Source organism: Diadema setosum, chromosome 15 (genome assembly GCF_964275005.1).
Source record: "Diadema setosum chromosome 15, eeDiaSeto1, whole genome shotgun sequence".
Lineage (NCBI taxonomy): Eukaryota > Metazoa > Echinodermata > Echinoidea > Diadematoida > Diadematidae > Diadema > Diadema setosum.
Window position 1 is genome coordinate 14,066,339 of NC_092699.1, and position 17,417 is coordinate 14,083,755.

At 38.6% G+C, this 17,417-nt stretch overlaps 1 protein-coding gene and 1 non-coding gene across 2 annotated transcripts; both read left to right on the forward strand.

Moving 5' to 3' along the window:
* Positions 1-8,764: 8,764 nt before the first annotated feature.
* On the forward strand, positions 8,765-14,487 carry LOC140238866 (echinoidin-like). The gene is made up of 3 exons (XM_072318763.1): positions 8,765-9,144; positions 10,068-10,245; positions 12,266-14,487. The coding sequence occupies exons 1-3, from the start codon at positions 9,002-9,004 to the stop codon at positions 12,521-12,523; spliced, it is 579 nt and encodes a 192-aa protein (XP_072174864.1). The 5' UTR covers positions 8,765-9,001; the 3' UTR covers positions 12,524-14,487.
* Positions 11,257-11,330, forward strand: Trnat-agu (transfer RNA threonine (anticodon AGU)). Its single transcript has one exon. It is a non-coding gene; the product is annotated as a tRNA-Thr (tRNA).
* Positions 14,488-17,417: the final 2,930 nt, after the last annotated feature.

Sequence of the window (17,417 nt, forward strand, 5' to 3'; positions counted from 1 at the left end):
TTGCATTTGCTGCTTCAATTCAGTTCAGATCTATTCCATTTTCGACAATACATAAACATATCAGGTTCTTTCGTAATGTAGAATGAGTTAAGTGAGACAATGTGACATGAAAAAAAAAATATGTGTAAAAATAACATTGGTTCTTCTATCGTCAGCCTCAAGTCACGAGCTAGTGACCAACTAGTTTGTAACACGTCCATTGTCGTGGTTTAATGAAGCTGCAAGGTGATGGCACTAAATACTACAAACTGTACATGTTTGTTCCACAGTCATGGAACTAATCAAAGCCCTCTCCCCTCCACACACCAAAAGATCATAATTATACAATAAAACCAAGAGCGAAAGCATAAACCAAAATACCATTCTAAACTTGTATTTGAGGCGGGGTTCGCGTGTCCGACATGGCCATTCAAGGCCGTGTCACACCAGCCTTGCGTGCGACTTGCAAAGAACAATTTTGACTACCCGGAGGTCCCCGTAGATGATCCGCACATGACAGTACCTAGCATGTATCTCAAAAGTAGTCGCCCGGAGGTGCGCACGCATATTTTTTTACACGCAACCGTGTTTAGGCCCTGTCACACCTTTCCGGGCAAGTTACTCGGGCTTGTTACGTATAGGGATTTTCTAGCATACCGGACATTCCTGAGGGCGGAAAAGGATTTGTGCGAGTCAGCGCATGTGTCTTACTTGCTGGACGCGTTATACTTGCGAGTATACTGTGTGACCTTTGTACTAGTCGCGTGGGGGATGACAACTCAGTGAAGGAATTCCTCTAATGGAATCTCTTTCATGCGTGACCCCCCGACAATTGTTCCTATTCGACTTGAAAACTGTGTCATTGACTGTGTAGACACAGTGAAACTTCTCGGTATCACCATACAAAAAGATCTTAAGTGGGACTCTCACATTGCAGACCTTGTGAAACGTGCCAACAGAAAGCTTTACATGTTACGCCTATTGAAGCGCCATCATCTTCCAACCCCCGACATGATCGCGATATTCCATGGTTACATCAGGCCTATATTAGAATACGGAGTTCCCGTCTGGAGTGGTGCCATTAACAAAGAGCAAATCGCGACACTGTAGCGGATCCAGAAACGCGCTCTTCGTATTATCTTTGGAAGAGATTACACAACCTACGACCAAATACTGCTCGCGCATGAACTTCAATACTTGGAAGAAAGGAGAAAGCTGCTTTGCTTGTCCTTTTTCAAAAAGTCTATGAGAAACGCTCAGCAATTCAGAGACCTTATCCCACCAACTCGTCAAACTGAACGTCAGTTACGACACACTCGTAGTTTTCAAGAGATACGATGCAAAACCAATAGAATGAAGCAAAGTCCTATTCCATACCTGGTTCGGCTATACAACTCTCAGTAAAGCTCCAATTATTCATTGTTTGGTCTTAATACTACGACCTTGCTTATGTTTATCTATTCTAAAAAGCAGATGTGCAATATTTTTTTTTTTTTTAATATAGTATGGATTTCAACAATTCGCTTCTTTGTGTGTGTGCCAAGTGGCCGTCTTGTTTGTTTCTTTATTTCTTTCTCTTCTCTTCTCTTCCCTCTCCTTCTTCTCCCTTCCTCCCTACATGGTCCGGTTATACAATTCACTGTTTAGCTTTAGCATATCAATCCCAATGGTTTATTGGTCACACTCTTTTTATGTATTTTTTTTCTTTCTTTCTTTCTGGATGCAAAATGTGCAATATTCATTTTCTAAGCTTTGCATTGTATTGTATTGTGCTCTATTGCATTGTATTTACGTGCGCTTCCAACATGGAATCGTCTATGATCAAGCTGCTATTTCTTTTTCTTCACTCTCTCTCTCTCTCTCTCTCCTTCTTTTCTTTCGTGACAAAAAATACTTGTACTTATTGTATATTGTACTTAACCTCCAACACTTTTGCAATTTGCTCTCATTTGAGGTTTAAATGTCTTTTGAGCGATACGTCCGTTTAAATATGTAATGCATAAAATTATGTGTGTATACGTGGTATCTTTTTTTATATTCCAAATATGCACGGTCCGTTGTTGTTGTTGTTGTTGTTTTTCCCCTATGTCAATACCGATGTTTGAAACTCATGTTAGTATTATGTGTATGACGGGCGTGGAGTGACGAAATTCTACACAACCATACAACTATACAGCCATGGTATGGATGTCAGGTTGTAACCAATCAGAACGCAAGAAACCTTACAACTATGCAACTGTGCAACTATGCAACTGTGCAACTGTACAGCCCTAGAATGCCTGTATGGTTGTCACTCGCACGGGCCGAAGTGCCATTAACCGAACAACCATGCATCCCTACATGCATTACGGAACGCCTGTCGGGTTAGCCAATCAGAACGCAAGAAACCGTACAACTATGCAACTGTGCAACTATGCAACTGTGCAACTGTACAGCCCTAGAATGCCTGTATGGTTGTCACTCGCACGGGCCGAAGTGCCATTAACCGAACAACCATACGTCCCTGCATCCCATTACTGAACGCCTGTCGGGTTTTAGCCAATCATTACGTGAAAAACTCGACAGACATACATAAATACATGAGTGTAGGAACGGCTGTAGTGTTTTAGCCAATCAGGACGCGAAAAAACCCGGGCAAGACTGTAGGGTTTTAGCACACCAGAATACAATAAATTCGACAGACATACATACATGCATTAGTGAGGGACGGCTGTTGGGGTTTTAACCATTCAGCCTTTCCCTCTGCACGTAATTAGCCTTGGGGCTCTGCTAACCACTGAAATCCCCTGACAGATTTATTGTACCGTTGGTACAATGGTCTCCGTTCCTTTCCACATCAAGGGTTCATGACCTGCCCCCTAAGGCAGCTGTGGACGTATACTCAGGGAGGTGCTTCGAGAGAATGAAACTATACATGTGTGTATATCTGTCGAGTTTATTGCATTCTGGTGTCCTAAAACCCTACAGCCATTCCCACATCCATGCATGTATGTCTGTTGGGTTTTTCACGTCCTGATTGCCTAAAACCCGGCAACCGTTCCTACACTCATGTATTTATTTATGTATGTCGGGTTTTTCGCGTCCTGATTGGCTAAAACCCTACAGCCGTTCCTATTCTCATGTATTTATGTATGTCTGTCGGGTTTTTCGCGTCCTGATTGGCTAAAACCCGACAGGCGTTCAGTAATGGGATGCAGGGACGTAAGGTTGTTCGGTTAATGGCACTTCGGCCCGTGCGAGTGACAACCATACAGGCATTCTAGGGCTGTACAGTTGCACAGTTGCATAGTTGCACAGTTGCATAGTTGTACGGTTTCTTGCGTTCTGATTGGCTAAAACCTGACATCCATTCCATGGCTGTATAGTTGCATAGTTGTACTAATTTTGACTCCCCTCGCCTGCCATATATGTGAATGTTTACAAGGCAGACTGCTATGTTTCTGTTTTCGGGTTATTTTTTTTTTTCGAAGTCTCACATATCTTCCCTCGCATCCGCTATAGTTTTTGGTTACATTGATTCCTCTTACTCTTCACTAGACTGTAACACTCCTCTTCTTCTCACCTTCTTTCTCCCTTGCATAGTTATCCCTCCATTCTTTTGCGCGCTCTCTCTCTCTCTCTCTCTCTCTTCTTTCTGAATACAATTACGGTTGTATCTTTTGTTTCCAAGAGGATGGTACGGTTACTGTTTCGATTGGGCTTATGGGTTCCAGTGTGTGTGTGTGTGTGTTTTTTTTTTACGATGATTTCGAGATAATGCGAAATATTTTATTTGATATGAAAGAGTGTAAATTTTATAGAGGAATTTGATTTATTTTATGAAAATATGTATATTTGTAATTCTGTTAATTGTTCTAGTCTTTGCACACTTGATAATTTCATCAATTCTATTTTTTCTTCCGCGGACTGTTTATATCTTTATTATGATATGATTCATTCTATGAATTGTTAATTTATTTTTAATGCTCCAGCATTTTGAAGTAATGAACAGTTGCATACAAATGATTGAACTTATGTATCTTAACTGATGATGTTTATGTTTTTTTTTTCTTACGCGGACTCCCGCTTTCTCTTTTTCTCCCACCCTCATTTCTGCCTCCATAATCCCTATCAGTCTGTCTGTCTTTCTTCCCTTCCTCACTTCCTCTCGAGTCCATATCCGACTGAATGTGTTCATAATGGAAATGCTCTTTGTAATTTTATCATTATTTTATCTATATTGTGTATGTGTTATACTTTTGTAACATCGTGCAATTCAGTCTCTGACTGCAATGCGATCGAAATAAAACCATTATTGAATTGAATTGAATTGAATTGAAATCTCACAGAATTTCATCATCTTGGCTGCATACGGGACTGCGAAGTACCTGCGTGGGAATTGCCTGGGAAGTACTGCCGCTAAGGGTCTCCTACTGGCGTTCTGCGTGGACCACTACGGGCATTCCAGCGACTCACCCGTAAAAAAGTTTTGGTCATGCTCAAAACTTGGCTGCGGTTAAATCGGACTTGCCACCTCCGGGCAACTACGCGCTAGGTACTGTCAGGTGCGGACCAACTGCGGAGAGCTCCGGGGAGTAAATTTGTTTCCCCGCAAGTCAAGCCGCAGAAGTTCCCCCGTACGGTATGACAAGGCATGAATGGAAATTGCAAACATTCTTTTTCGCCCGCTGAAAATCTTCTACGTGCTGGAAACTACCTTGTTGCGACACGGATTGTCGCCCCTACACGGATTGTCGCCTCCTGCTCGGGGCGACAATCCGTGACGGGCGTTGGCGGCACGGATTGTCGCCCCCTACACGGATTGTCGCCCGCCCTCGAAACACATTTTGCTGGGTAATATCGTTCTGGACATAATCATTGAAATACTAACACATAACTTACATGGCTACATCCATGCAAACATGCCATGTAAAAAGTCATGGTGAGGTTTCAAGGAAGTGTGTATGTGCGCGTGCACATGATAATTTAGTGTCCGTTTGTGCGTGTGCGTGTGCGTGTGTGTGTGTGTGTGTGTGTGATGGAAGAATGTGTTTATTATGTCAGTTTTTTGCGTATGTGTTTTTTAGCTGCGCGTGGGGAGGGATACCTAGTAAGCTGTTGCTGGCATAAACATTGATATTGATTTTATCAGCAGCTTTGAATTTGATGAGTTTGTTTGGCAGATTTGTATATGAATTCGGAGTGGAGCTTGCGTGCGGGCGGATGCTGCTTTTCTGCATACGGTCCATCATGTCTTATTTATCAACATTGGGAAATCGTTTCATCAGGAAGGATGTGGTATCGGTTCGGGTGTGCGTCGGTATGTGGGAAGGGGGTTACATTTCGTTATTGCAAAAGTTTGTTATTCTGAAGGCTCATTCGTCCGAAGGCTCATTCGTCCGAAGGGTCATTATTCCGAAGGTTCGTTATTCCGAATTTCATTTTTGAATCAACGAACCACTAGGTATAGGGAATTGTGTGTTTCGGATAAATGAAGCCTCGGAAAAAACGAAACTTCGGAATAACGAACCTTCGTGTGTGTGTGTGTGTGTGTGTGTGTGTGTGTGTGTGTATGTATGTATTTGGGTCGGTGAATGTGGGTGTGGGATGATTTAGGTTTTGTTTAATCAGGGGTTGGTGGGTTGGGGATTGGATTTGAAGAAGGATAGTTATAAATGGTATGACGGATGTTGGTAGGATTTATATTATTTAGGATAGATGTAGGCCCTAGATTTGTTTCGGTTTGGGAGGGGAGGGGGTGGTGGGGTTTTTTTATGACTAATTTCATTCTAGATTTGTGTAATATATTTGTGTGTGTGTTTTTTTTTATGTATATGCCCTTGTAAGTAAGAAGGTGTTACATGATCCAAACCAATATATTCCAGGAATGTAGGTTTGGTAGGGCCCTATACATGTCAAAACTTTCTCGTGAAGAAATTATTAGTAGGGTTGGTCTATAATCGAGTGATCTATGTTGAAGTGAGATTATTTGTGGTATGAATTGACAAATGGATTTGCTTTTATTTCGAATTGCCATTTGTAAATTTTTTTGTTCATGTTGCACCCAAAATGGGTCGATTTATGAATGATTTGAATGAAATCAATAAATATCAAGGAAAAAAGTGTTGAGTTGGTTTGTTTGCATCATGACGTTTGTTTGAGTGTTTGTTGGCGTTTGTTTGTATTACGTATGTATTAGCGGTGTGCAATGGCAGTTCGTTTGTGCTAAAATCAAGTAACGATTGACAAATTTTTTACGGCGTGTGGAAATTATTCGCTCATGCATAAAGCATGCCAAACCTATTCTGGGACAAAGAATAGTGGTATGGACGTTCTAGTTTATAAGACTGATGGAAGAAAATGACTGCAGGGAAAAATGAACAAAGACAAATAACATTTGGGGAGGGTACCTCCCTCGTATGTATTTTCTCTCGGTCTCTCTCTCGCCTAGCCCGCCTCACCGCTGATATTTGGTTGACACACCCATCATGCCCATACTATTTTTAGAACAACGCTGGTGTGAATTCTTTAAACACGTGCTCATACACTCTGAAGGCGTTTGTATTGCCACAGTAGCGCCACTATATTCCACCTACACACGTAAGCATACAGGCACACGTATACACACAGACAAACAAACCACTACCACTATGTAACCACCACACATGCACAATTTCTACATATTGTATTATTATACTCCAAACACACACACAAACACACACACACACACACACACACACAACAAATCATACACATCACATATCATGCAGCTCACAATACACGCACGCACACACACACACACACACACACACACACATACGCATAACTTACCAGTCATACCCATCCCACCAAAGCTTAACACCGGAGGAACCACCCCGAGCCCGGGGCGACAATCCGTGACGGGGCGACAATCCGTGTCGCAACAAATTTTTTGCCAACACGGATTGTTGCCTTCGAGGTCAAAAACTGGGAATTGCACAAGCGTCACTGATTGTCGCCAGGCGACAATCCGTGACGGGGGCGACAATCCGTGCCGCCAGCGCCCGTCCCGGATTGTCGCCCCGAGCAGGAGGCGACAATCCGTGTAGGGGCGACAATCCGTGTCGCAACATACCTCCTCGCCACAAGCCCGCGTAGCTTGCCCGGAATGGTGTGACACGGCCTTAAAGGGTAAAATGCGTGCACATGAAAAAGGTGACAACATGTTTTATATGCTTGCATTCACTGTATTTCAGAATGAATGAAGACTAGCTGTGAGAGTGGAATTTCTAATGAATATGTAATAGAGCATTCCAATCCTGGCCATTGTTCAGGACCGTTGTCAGGGTGCTAACCACACACTTACATAATTGCTATTATACCCCAACTGACACCTGTGCAAAGTAAAAGTTTTGTATGGAGGGTTGAAAATAGAGCAAAATCTAACGGTAACTTTGAAATTATCTTGAATTTAATGAAACTGATTTATGCTTTCATTTGTAAATCACCTTCAACAAAATTGTGAACTACTTAGCCATTGCTCATATCAATCACAGTGCCATCTGATGTATAATTTTTGAACTATCGAATAGAGATCAAACGTGGGATTTTTTTTTTTTTTTTTTTTTTTTTTTACACCAGCATGTTTGAGGAAACAGAGTTTAATGTGATACATGCTACGGTCGAATTTCCTGTTTTGAAAGTGTTGAAACATCTCAGGTCCTTTTTTCCCTCCTGTTTACGAGGGTGTTGTGGCTGGAACGAAGAAAAAAGGAAACCAGATACATATCAACATCCTTCCTTGAATTGAAAACAGCTCAAATGTCGAGGTTAACACCATAACCTCACTGATTTTTTTTTTATTTTTTTTAAGATGAAATCATATGTGATTGTAACAAGCAAACTAACGCTTTATCGCTATAGCAGGTATCGACCATATGGGGAAATAACCTTAGAAATAATTCTCCGAAAAGGGGTAAAAAGTGAAGATCTTTACAACATGTATAAATTAGGGTACATGTTCTTTTGAAAAGATCAGGCAGTGTACTCTGAAAAGGTTGTAAATTTTATAGCACGTAACAACGTAAAAAGGTACCACAAATCTGAAAATGAATGATAAAAAGCATGTGTTGTTGACACTTTGCCGGTGGAAGAAGGTCTCGTGGACTTGATTACCCTTCACAAATTGAGAGTGATATGGCAGAACGTGGATGGGTTTCTAAGCTGAATGATCCGCTTTTTTAAAACACGCAACACTCGGCCAACTTTGGCGGTGTAAATAAGTGGTATATAAAAGTTTGTGTGAGAAGATGGGCGATACTCAAGTGGAAAACAAATAATACAACACTTACTGGAAGGCTGGCACCTAGGTAGAAACAGACCAGGCGGCAAAGAATAAAAAATGGTGATAATGAGGGTAGAAAAGACTTCGATAAGAACGACATTATTTTACTCTGAATAGGTCAGAATGTTTTAATCTTCTATGAATCTGTCGTCATAAGTCATATATGATTTCGTTGTCTCTCTTCTTCTACTTCTATGCCTTCATATTTCTCTTTATTAAACTTCTTTCTCGCACAACTTCAAACAACAAAGATCTTGATGTTCATCAATATTCATATCGAAAAAAAAAAACAATCAGGTAAGCAGTTAGCCAATCAAAATTCATAATTGACGGCACTCCTACAGAAGGCAACACAACCATCATTAATCATGAATTGGGAGCAACCCAACCATATATAAATATTGCTGAAAGGAAGTTGACCAATGACGTTGCATAGGCTGTGAGAGTCAGGACTCATTTCTACCACTGGCAGTCTTTCGGAAGTTTATTGTTCAACCAGTCATTGCTTTTGCACAATTTATTAATGGACGGTGAGGCTGGTTCAACGCGATCGGTAGCGCGTGAGCCATCTGAGCAAACATCTCTCTGATTCACATAAGATGCATCTACAACCTCAGTCCTGCTAACTAGGCACATTTCGCCATTCGAGAAGAAGAATAACAAGGAGCATAACTCTTGTTGATTAAGAGACACATGTTTGAGAGACACATCTGAGTGCATATGCCTGCAGTCATGTCTCGAGAAGGGTTTCTGCTTTGCTTCGTCGTCACTGTCGGCTTGTTTATGACGAAGCTCCCGGGCTCCAATGCAGGGGCGTGCGGCTGCCCTCCGCTCTGGACTGCTTTCCACGGCATGTGCTACAGGTACCAATAATCGTGGGAAATTTTAGTCAACCCAATGTTTGATTATTTACTTGACATTACCTATGTTATTTTTGTTGCCGTATATTGCATTAGAATGAGATTTTTCTACTTCAATGGTTAATGAACACATCCTACTAAAATGTTACAACTCTGAATAAAAGAGTTGTCTTTTGTTTTATATTTACTCTACTCAGTACCGTTTCTTTTGAAAACGTAACTTTACAGAAAGTGAGCGCTTATGCCCACCTCCATTGATTTTACATGGTGAAAATAGTTGACAGATACCATGGTTTACCCACTCACATTTTCCCAGAATTTTTATATATGTGTATTTTGTCAATTAAAACTTCCCATATTTCAACAAAGTGTGCACCAGATCATCGAGTTAGATAGTTCCATCTTGTAGGGGAGATGCCCCCCCCCCCTCTTCTTCCTCACTTGCTCACATGCTCGAATATTTGATGTTCAAATAATATTGGTTACTGAATGAGAAATTATGCAGCCCTTACATAATCTAGTTTTCTTTCTTTCAAGCCGTATGTCTTTGTCAGAATGATATTAGATTAATAATTGCAACGCCGTTGGAAGTCTTTTCTTCATTGCAGTTTCATGCTTTAATATGGACTTTTTTTTTCCAAAACCATTTTTTTTTCGATTTTTCTTTATTTCAGTTAAATAGTCCAGACTTACTAAAGCTATTTAGCGAGCCTTTCTCCACTCTAGGAAACGCAATGAAAAGTTTTATGAACCCGCTGCGTGCCATAATATATGTCTTGTCCATAATAGGCAATGTTAGGTATGCGTGCGAAATTTGTTCACATTTGATTCACAGAAAGTGTTAATCAATTAATTTGGGTAGTGATGTTGTTACCTGAACTGTACTCCTGTTGATATGAAAAGGTGCTTTACTCTGTTGATAATAGGTACTTTTCAGCAGCAAGAGTGACGTGGGAGGAGGCCGAAAGACAATGCCAGTCATTTACGAAGCCATGCTGGGACGAGGGCGCCACCACCGGTCAGCTAGGTCACCTTGTGTCCATTCACTCCCAGGAGGAGATGGATTTCCTCATCACTCTTTTCGACTCCATACGAAACAAACGGGTATGTAAAACTGCAACAAGAATTATCTCATTAGTTACTTTGGTGGGAAAATATGATGAAAATTGAATAAGGGGGTGTCAAATCAATAGAATTATGCAAAATGAAGAAAGTTTCAGTTTTGAAAACAGTAATGAGATGTCAACTACAATGACCTTCTAAATAAGTTGTAAACAGATGCGCATCTAAATGAGAAACAAAATAAAAAATAATCATGTCAGTTTGATGACAGTTTGATTCCTTTCAGATTTTAGCCAGATTAATTTAAATATGTTTTCTTTTGATTATCCATGTTTATATAAGGATAACCATTCACCACAATTTCCACTTGATATATTTTGACCTCAACCAAGAAAAAAAAGGAAACAAATAAATGCACAAATAGTTAATGTCAATCTATGCCACTTAATCTTATTCGTCAACTATTCAGCGTAACGATTTGGATTGAACAGTCATTCAAATTATTCCGTTCCGTACGGGAGATACCTATAGTGATCTGTTAAGTCTATGCGCATTTCAGAATTTAGTATGGAAACTGGTTAAACACACACACACACATATATACACAAACACACACATACTTACAATAAGGAAAGCATTTTTAAAGTCTATAAGAACATACGACCATTGAACATTTAACAAGAGGAATTTATAGCATCGAAGGAAATTGAAATAAAACAAGCTCTGCCTACACACCGACATAAAAAATATCAATTTTGTGAACAATGCCACTTATACTACGTCTTCATTAAATATTATTCAGTTTTCTTTAAATCTCGAATTTAAGACTGGCATTTGTTGTGTGTTTCTGTTTCAGGTTGAATGTTTTGAACATTTACACATGTCGGAAAAAAGATATAGAAATATATAGAAAGGGAATACAACAAGTGTTCGCGTATATATATATATATATATATATATATATATATATATATGTGGCACACATGCACACACTATAGCTTCTGACCAAACGAGCAAAGAGAATTAAGGGTTTGGGACGAACACCGATCTAGGGCTTTCAATAGCTCAGTCGGTAGAGCACCGGTCTAGTAATCCGGAGGTCTCGGGTTCGAATCCCGATGAAAACCCATTTTCTTTGCTCAAAATTTTCGCCATTTATATATGAATATATATATATATATTTCTTCCCTTAAATGTGACCGTGCATCACAAAACGAACAAAAAGTCGCACACACTGATTTTGCGTGAGGACTGAAAATAAGTGAAATGAGTCAACCTAACCGATTTTGACTTTTCATACTTTTTGAAAGAGCAACTCTTCTTTTACATAACACTAAAATTTGGGGTCATAAGACTGGCGGGAAAATGTGTTTTTTAGCAGTTTATCTCGAACATTTTTGGTAGAATAGTGTGATTAGGTGTGTCTTTAGAGTCCCTTTTTCATTTCTGAAAAACCTTGAACACACTCTTCACTTTCAACTCTAATAACTTTTGAAAGGACAGTGCTACTGCTTTGAGGTTTGGCATTGATTATGGACGGAATGTGTTAATGATTCATGGTCAATTTCAGTGTAATCTGATAATCCCCTCACTGCTGTTACTTGGGTGGTGTACTTCCTGTTTTTTTTTGTCCCATTCATCGCACAGCCAGCACGGTTTGGAAAGATTGCTTGAATATTAAAGCACTGTACGTCAGAGCCTCTTTTCTCGGTTCACACTTTTCCTGAATTTGTGCTTTCTTTCCAATATTTAGATAGGTTAGGAGAGTCCATTTGATTTTAGTTATACCTCATTTTAAAGCTTAAAGTCTGCTCTTTCAGAATGCGGTCTTGATTGAAAATTCATGTCTGGCGATTTTTTTTTTTTTTTGTGTGTGTGGTGCAGGGTAGCAAATGGTGTTTCCTTTCTAAAACAAAAACAAAACCAGAAAAATGATATGCAAAAAAAAAAAATTGTCTAATCTCACAACAACAACGAAAAAATGCAATATGTGATATGCCTTTTATTTCATTTCTGTTCTTTTCTTTATCTATTTTCTTTTTTTCCAATTCTAAATCCCCAGGCCTCCGGCAATCAACTGGCCTGGATTGGCCTGAATGATAAAACAACTGAGGGTTCTTTTGTCTGGAGTGATGGTTCGGAGGTCAATTACACCTTCTGGTACCCAAACGAACCGAACAACCAAGGTGGTGTGCAGCACTGTGCTAATTTTTGCTCTCATTTTGACTATAAGTGGGACGATTTGCAATGTGACCTTTCTGGCGTGGGTGATAACTGGATTGTTGGAGGCTTTATCTGTAAGCTTGGAGAATGGCTTTAAGTTAAAGGCATAATTTACCATTTGCAGATGAAAAAAAAACACCTTTAGTGCTTCAAGCTAGTTCTAAAATGTGAGTTTAGGTGAGAAACAAGCAATGTAATAATTGAATCAGTTTAATTAATGTTAAGCATTGTTTAGTATACAAAATGTAATCAATAGTTATAATAAAAATGTTTCCAGACTAAACAGTATACAGTTCTGGTTTAATGAGAAAAACAATATTATCTCTTTATATTGGCCTTATTGCAAAAAGTTCAAAATGGCATGACATTTTGTAATACAACTGACCTACACATATGCATCAAAAGTGATATCTTGAACATTTTTAAAATCACTGCTCCCAGAGGTAAACAAAATCTTTAAGAGCTGTATGACCATGTGCAGAGGATTGTTGTTTTTTAAGGATGTAAATCTTCCAGAATCTCCCCCTTAGTACCAATGCTCAGTGCCGCGGAGAAGTTACATGGATGCCCTCTGTCGCAGGTTTATTACTATTATTATTATTGTTATTATTGTCATTATTTTTTGTTTGTCGCTGAACAGTCTCGGATTGCAAAATTTTAATACATTGCTCTCGAGCTGTTTCGGCACAACTCCAGTGCAGATCCTTGACAGGACAATAACATTCACAATGTAGAATTTTCTTCCAGTTGCAAGGCTTTTTTTCTCCCACAGTGTAGCACATTATTATTATTGTTACAGTTGTTATTATCATTATTATGGTAGACATTATTGAAAAACTAATCGTTGTCAATAACATAGACAGAAATTCTTTGTACGATTGTGTGCAACATCCGGCAAATGAAGGAGAAAACAGAGAAGAAACCATGCTCCATTTAGCGAAGGAAAAGCTTGACGTTGACTTTCACCTTACAAGATATTGATAGCAGCTGCCAACGTGTTGGACCCATGCAAAGAACGGCAATGGGAGTGTCGACGTCAAATTCGACCCGAAGCGTCACTTTAAGACCTATATCATGCGCCGCGATCGCGTCGGCCGGACGCGTCGGACGCCCAAGGAGAAAGGAAAGTCACCGTCCGTTCGTCATGAAGTTGGAGACGTGTCGTGGGCGTGGTCAAAAGATCGACCGATTCCCTTAGCACCTGTACCTACAACATTTTAATGAGAAATCTATCAGGAAAGCCATACAAGAGCTAATATAGAAGAAGCACGCAAACTGATTATTATTGAAAAATTGTACCTACTCAACCTTGGGAGCTAGGTTGTCCTACTTCGCTCAACTTATAGTTAAATCTTTCAAACCATTGATAGTTTTATAGACATCCTTAGGTAGTTACTGTATCAAAGGTTGCCTGAAACCAGCGTATTTGATTGTTCCCCTTGCTTGGCAATTTGTCGGTAGATATCAGACCAAATCTCACGTATTTGATCAAAAGGCCAATTTCTGGAGAGAAAAAAAAAAGACGTTTTCAATGGAAAGTAGCAAAATCATTTATGTTGTTAAAAAGGGTGATAGACATGATAGATGCAATAACGACATCGGTGTTGCCTGTTGTTTCTAAACTACTGTAACGTGTTGTACATAATTATATAGGCCAGGTGTGGGCAGTTATTATTTTTAATACTGATTACGTAAAATGCGGAGGTACATTACCATGATCACCAACAGAAGAGTGTGGATTAAGACAACAACACTCTATGCTTACGTCCCTGGTTAACGGCACAGGTGATCTGCCCAATTATGTAAATACAATGGACAGACAGAACATTGGTGAAGCGTTTGTAGATCTCCGAAGAGCATTTGACACGGCTAATTATAACATTCCGTTTGAAAAGTTGCGGAGTATACGTGTTGGTATAAGTAAGCACCTAAAGTGATTTTAGGGAACATTCAAGAAATCGAAGCATTGTGACACAACGAATATCCACGAGAAGAGCATGTTATCTCATTTGGTGTTTCATTCTGGATTCATCACTATTTGGAATCTACTTATTAAATGATTTGGTGAAAGAAAGTTGACGTTTGTGATATTTACTTGAATGCTGTTGACTACACAGTGTTGTATTTTTCTGACCCCAATCCATAGACAGCTCACGTACACAGCGTTACAAAAAAAAAATAAAACGAATCTTTCTTGGCCCCGTAATAACAGATAAAGTTTGCATTGTGATAAAACAGCTTGTATGGTCATTGCAATCGAATAGATACAATATTGTAGATTTTAATGTGAACACAAGAAAACTTGATCAAGTTAATCAGTGAAATATTCAGGTATCACAGTTGATGCAGAGTTGAAATGGAATGAAAATTTTATTATTATTTATGATACACGTATATGAGTATATGGTGTACAGCTTGATGTGTGTGTGTGTTTGTTTGTTTGTTTTTGTGTGTGTGTGTGAATCCTCTATAAATTCGTTTGCTTATTTGCTTGTTAAATATCTTTTGTTCTTTATATTTTATAATGTATCAAACTGGACCATCCTGAATCACAGCGGTGTCAAGATGGCTATTGGCTGAGTGAGGCTGTTATTCGCTGATTGAGGCTATCCAATTTATCATGTGTAAAGCATCATGGATTATTGTTTTACTTGCAACTATTTTTTTTTTTTTAATTGACGGCGATTTATAATTGCGAACCAACCCAAGAGAAATATACACCTACATTCGTTTAACATTCAAACACTCGGAAACAAACACAGTACTATACTTATGTACAAGATATGAATATAAATAACATACAGATAAGTACATGTGTATATCAATAATATACATATTACACATACATTAACATATCACTATGTATTATTCGTACATATATACAGTTGTATATATATGAAGACTTTGTTTGCAAAAACCGATAAGTCCATATTTGCCAAATGGAGATATTTGCGATTAAAGGTCAAGAAAAATAAAGAGAATACTAAGAAATTTTTTGGTTCTTTTGACCAAAACTTCAAAAATGCACCTTTATATATAGTGACCGATATATTATTTTGTACTTCATGACGGAGACCGTGTATCACCCCTAAATGTAATATCAACGCTAAATGTAATATCGACCCTAAATGTAATACACCTTAACCCTAAATGTAATAACAACCCTAAATGTAATACATTTTAACGCTAAATGTAATAATCGAGTCAACCCTAAATGTAATACATTTTAACCCTAAATGTAATAACCGGAGACAACCCTAAATGTAATACATGTCAACCCTAAATGTAATATCGACCCTAAATGTAATACATGTCAACCCTAAATGTAATATCGACCCTAAATGTAATACTTTTTAACCCTAAATGTAATATCGACCCTAAATGTAATACATCTTAACCCTAAATGTAATATCGACCCTAAATGTAATACTTTTTAACCCTAAATGTAATATCGACCCTAAATGTAATACACCTTAACCCTAAATGTAATAACAACCCTAAATGTAATACATTTCAACCGTAAATGTAATATCGACCCTAAATGTAATACATCTTAACTCTAAATGTAATATCGACCCTAAATGTAATACACCTTAACCCTAAATGTAATAACAACCCTAAATGTAATACATTTCAACCCTAAATGTAATATCGACCCTAAATGTAATACATCTTAATGCTAAATGTAATATCAACCTTAAATGTAATACATTTTAACGCTAAATGTAATAACAACCCTAAATGTAATACAGTTTAACGCTAAATGTAATAACAATCCTAAATGTAACTAGACTCGGAATTTGTCAAGACTGACAAATTAGGTGATCCGATTTTTTTTTAAATCAATGATTCGAGTCCTGATCGCAATACGCAATAGGCATGACCATATAGGTTTCATCTGTGTTTAGAGACATTGGCCGTGTGATGTTTGGATTCTCATTTAGAAAAGGGAGTCAGACCTGCCATCTTGGGTACCGAATTCCGTATACACTTTTGAAGATACAGAATGAAGTATATTTGACCTTTGACCCCACTTTGCACCCCCAAGATGGCATCTGAGCAAAAAGTAGTTATTTTGTGAAATGATTCTTGTAACATGGTCTTTGCGTGTGCAAAATATGGGAAAGATAAGACATGTATTCACCAAGATACAGGATGAAACATTTATGACCTTTGACCCTAATTTACATACACAAGATGGTATCTGATCAAGTAGTTGTTATTTTATGAAATAATGTACGTAACATGAACTAAATATGTACAAAATATGGGGGTCATAGGGGCTGTTTTTCTTGAGTTATTGCAAGGAAAGTTGGAAAAAGAAAGAAATATGAAAATATATCGAAGATAAGCTTTAATTTCAACCACGTTTTTGGACGTGATCACGTGATTCCGACACCATTTGAAGACAAAGGGCACACTGACGATAGCGCAAAGTCTCAGCTACAACATATTAAAATCTGGGAGAAATTCACCGAAGGGTAAGTGAGCTAGTGCTCGATAAAGACAATCATGTCAACTTTCACATCTAGAAAAATTCCCTCCCATAGAGATAACACGTCATAACGAAGATATAGAAAAAAGTACATATGACCTTTGACCCCACTTTGCACAGACAAAATGGCATCTGAGCAAAAAGTGGTTATTTTGTGAAATGATCCTTGTAACATGGTCTTTACGTGTGCAAAATATGGGAAAGATAGGACATATATTTACTAAGATACAGGGTGAAATATTTATGACCTTTGACCCTAATTTACATACCCAAGATGGTGTCCGATCAAGTAGTTGTTTTTTTATGAAATAATGTACGTAACATGATCTAAACATGTGCAAAATATGGGGGTGATAGGGGCTGTTTTTCTTGAGTTATTGCAAAGAAAGTTGCAGAAAGGAAGAAATATCTCAATACATCGAAGATAAGCTTTAACTTCAACCAAATTTTTTGACGTGATGCCGACGTCGTATGAAAAAATTAAGGGCACGTTACG

What these genes read in the sequence shown, in the direction of transcription:
- LOC140238866 (XM_072318763.1), top strand. Translation starts at nt 9,002, where the DNA reads ATGCCTGCAGTCATGTCTCGAGAAGGGTTTCTGCTTTGCTTCGTCGTC. An exon ending in TTCCACGGCATGTGCTACAG is followed by an intron (nt 9,145 to 10,067) that starts GTACCAATAATC and finishes TGTTGATAATAG; the next exon opens with GTACTTTTCAGCAGCAAGAG. An exon ending in ACTCCATACGAAACAAACGG is followed by an intron (nt 10,246 to 12,265) that starts GTATGTAAAACT and finishes CTAAATCCCCAG; the next exon opens with GCCTCCGGCAATCAACTGGC.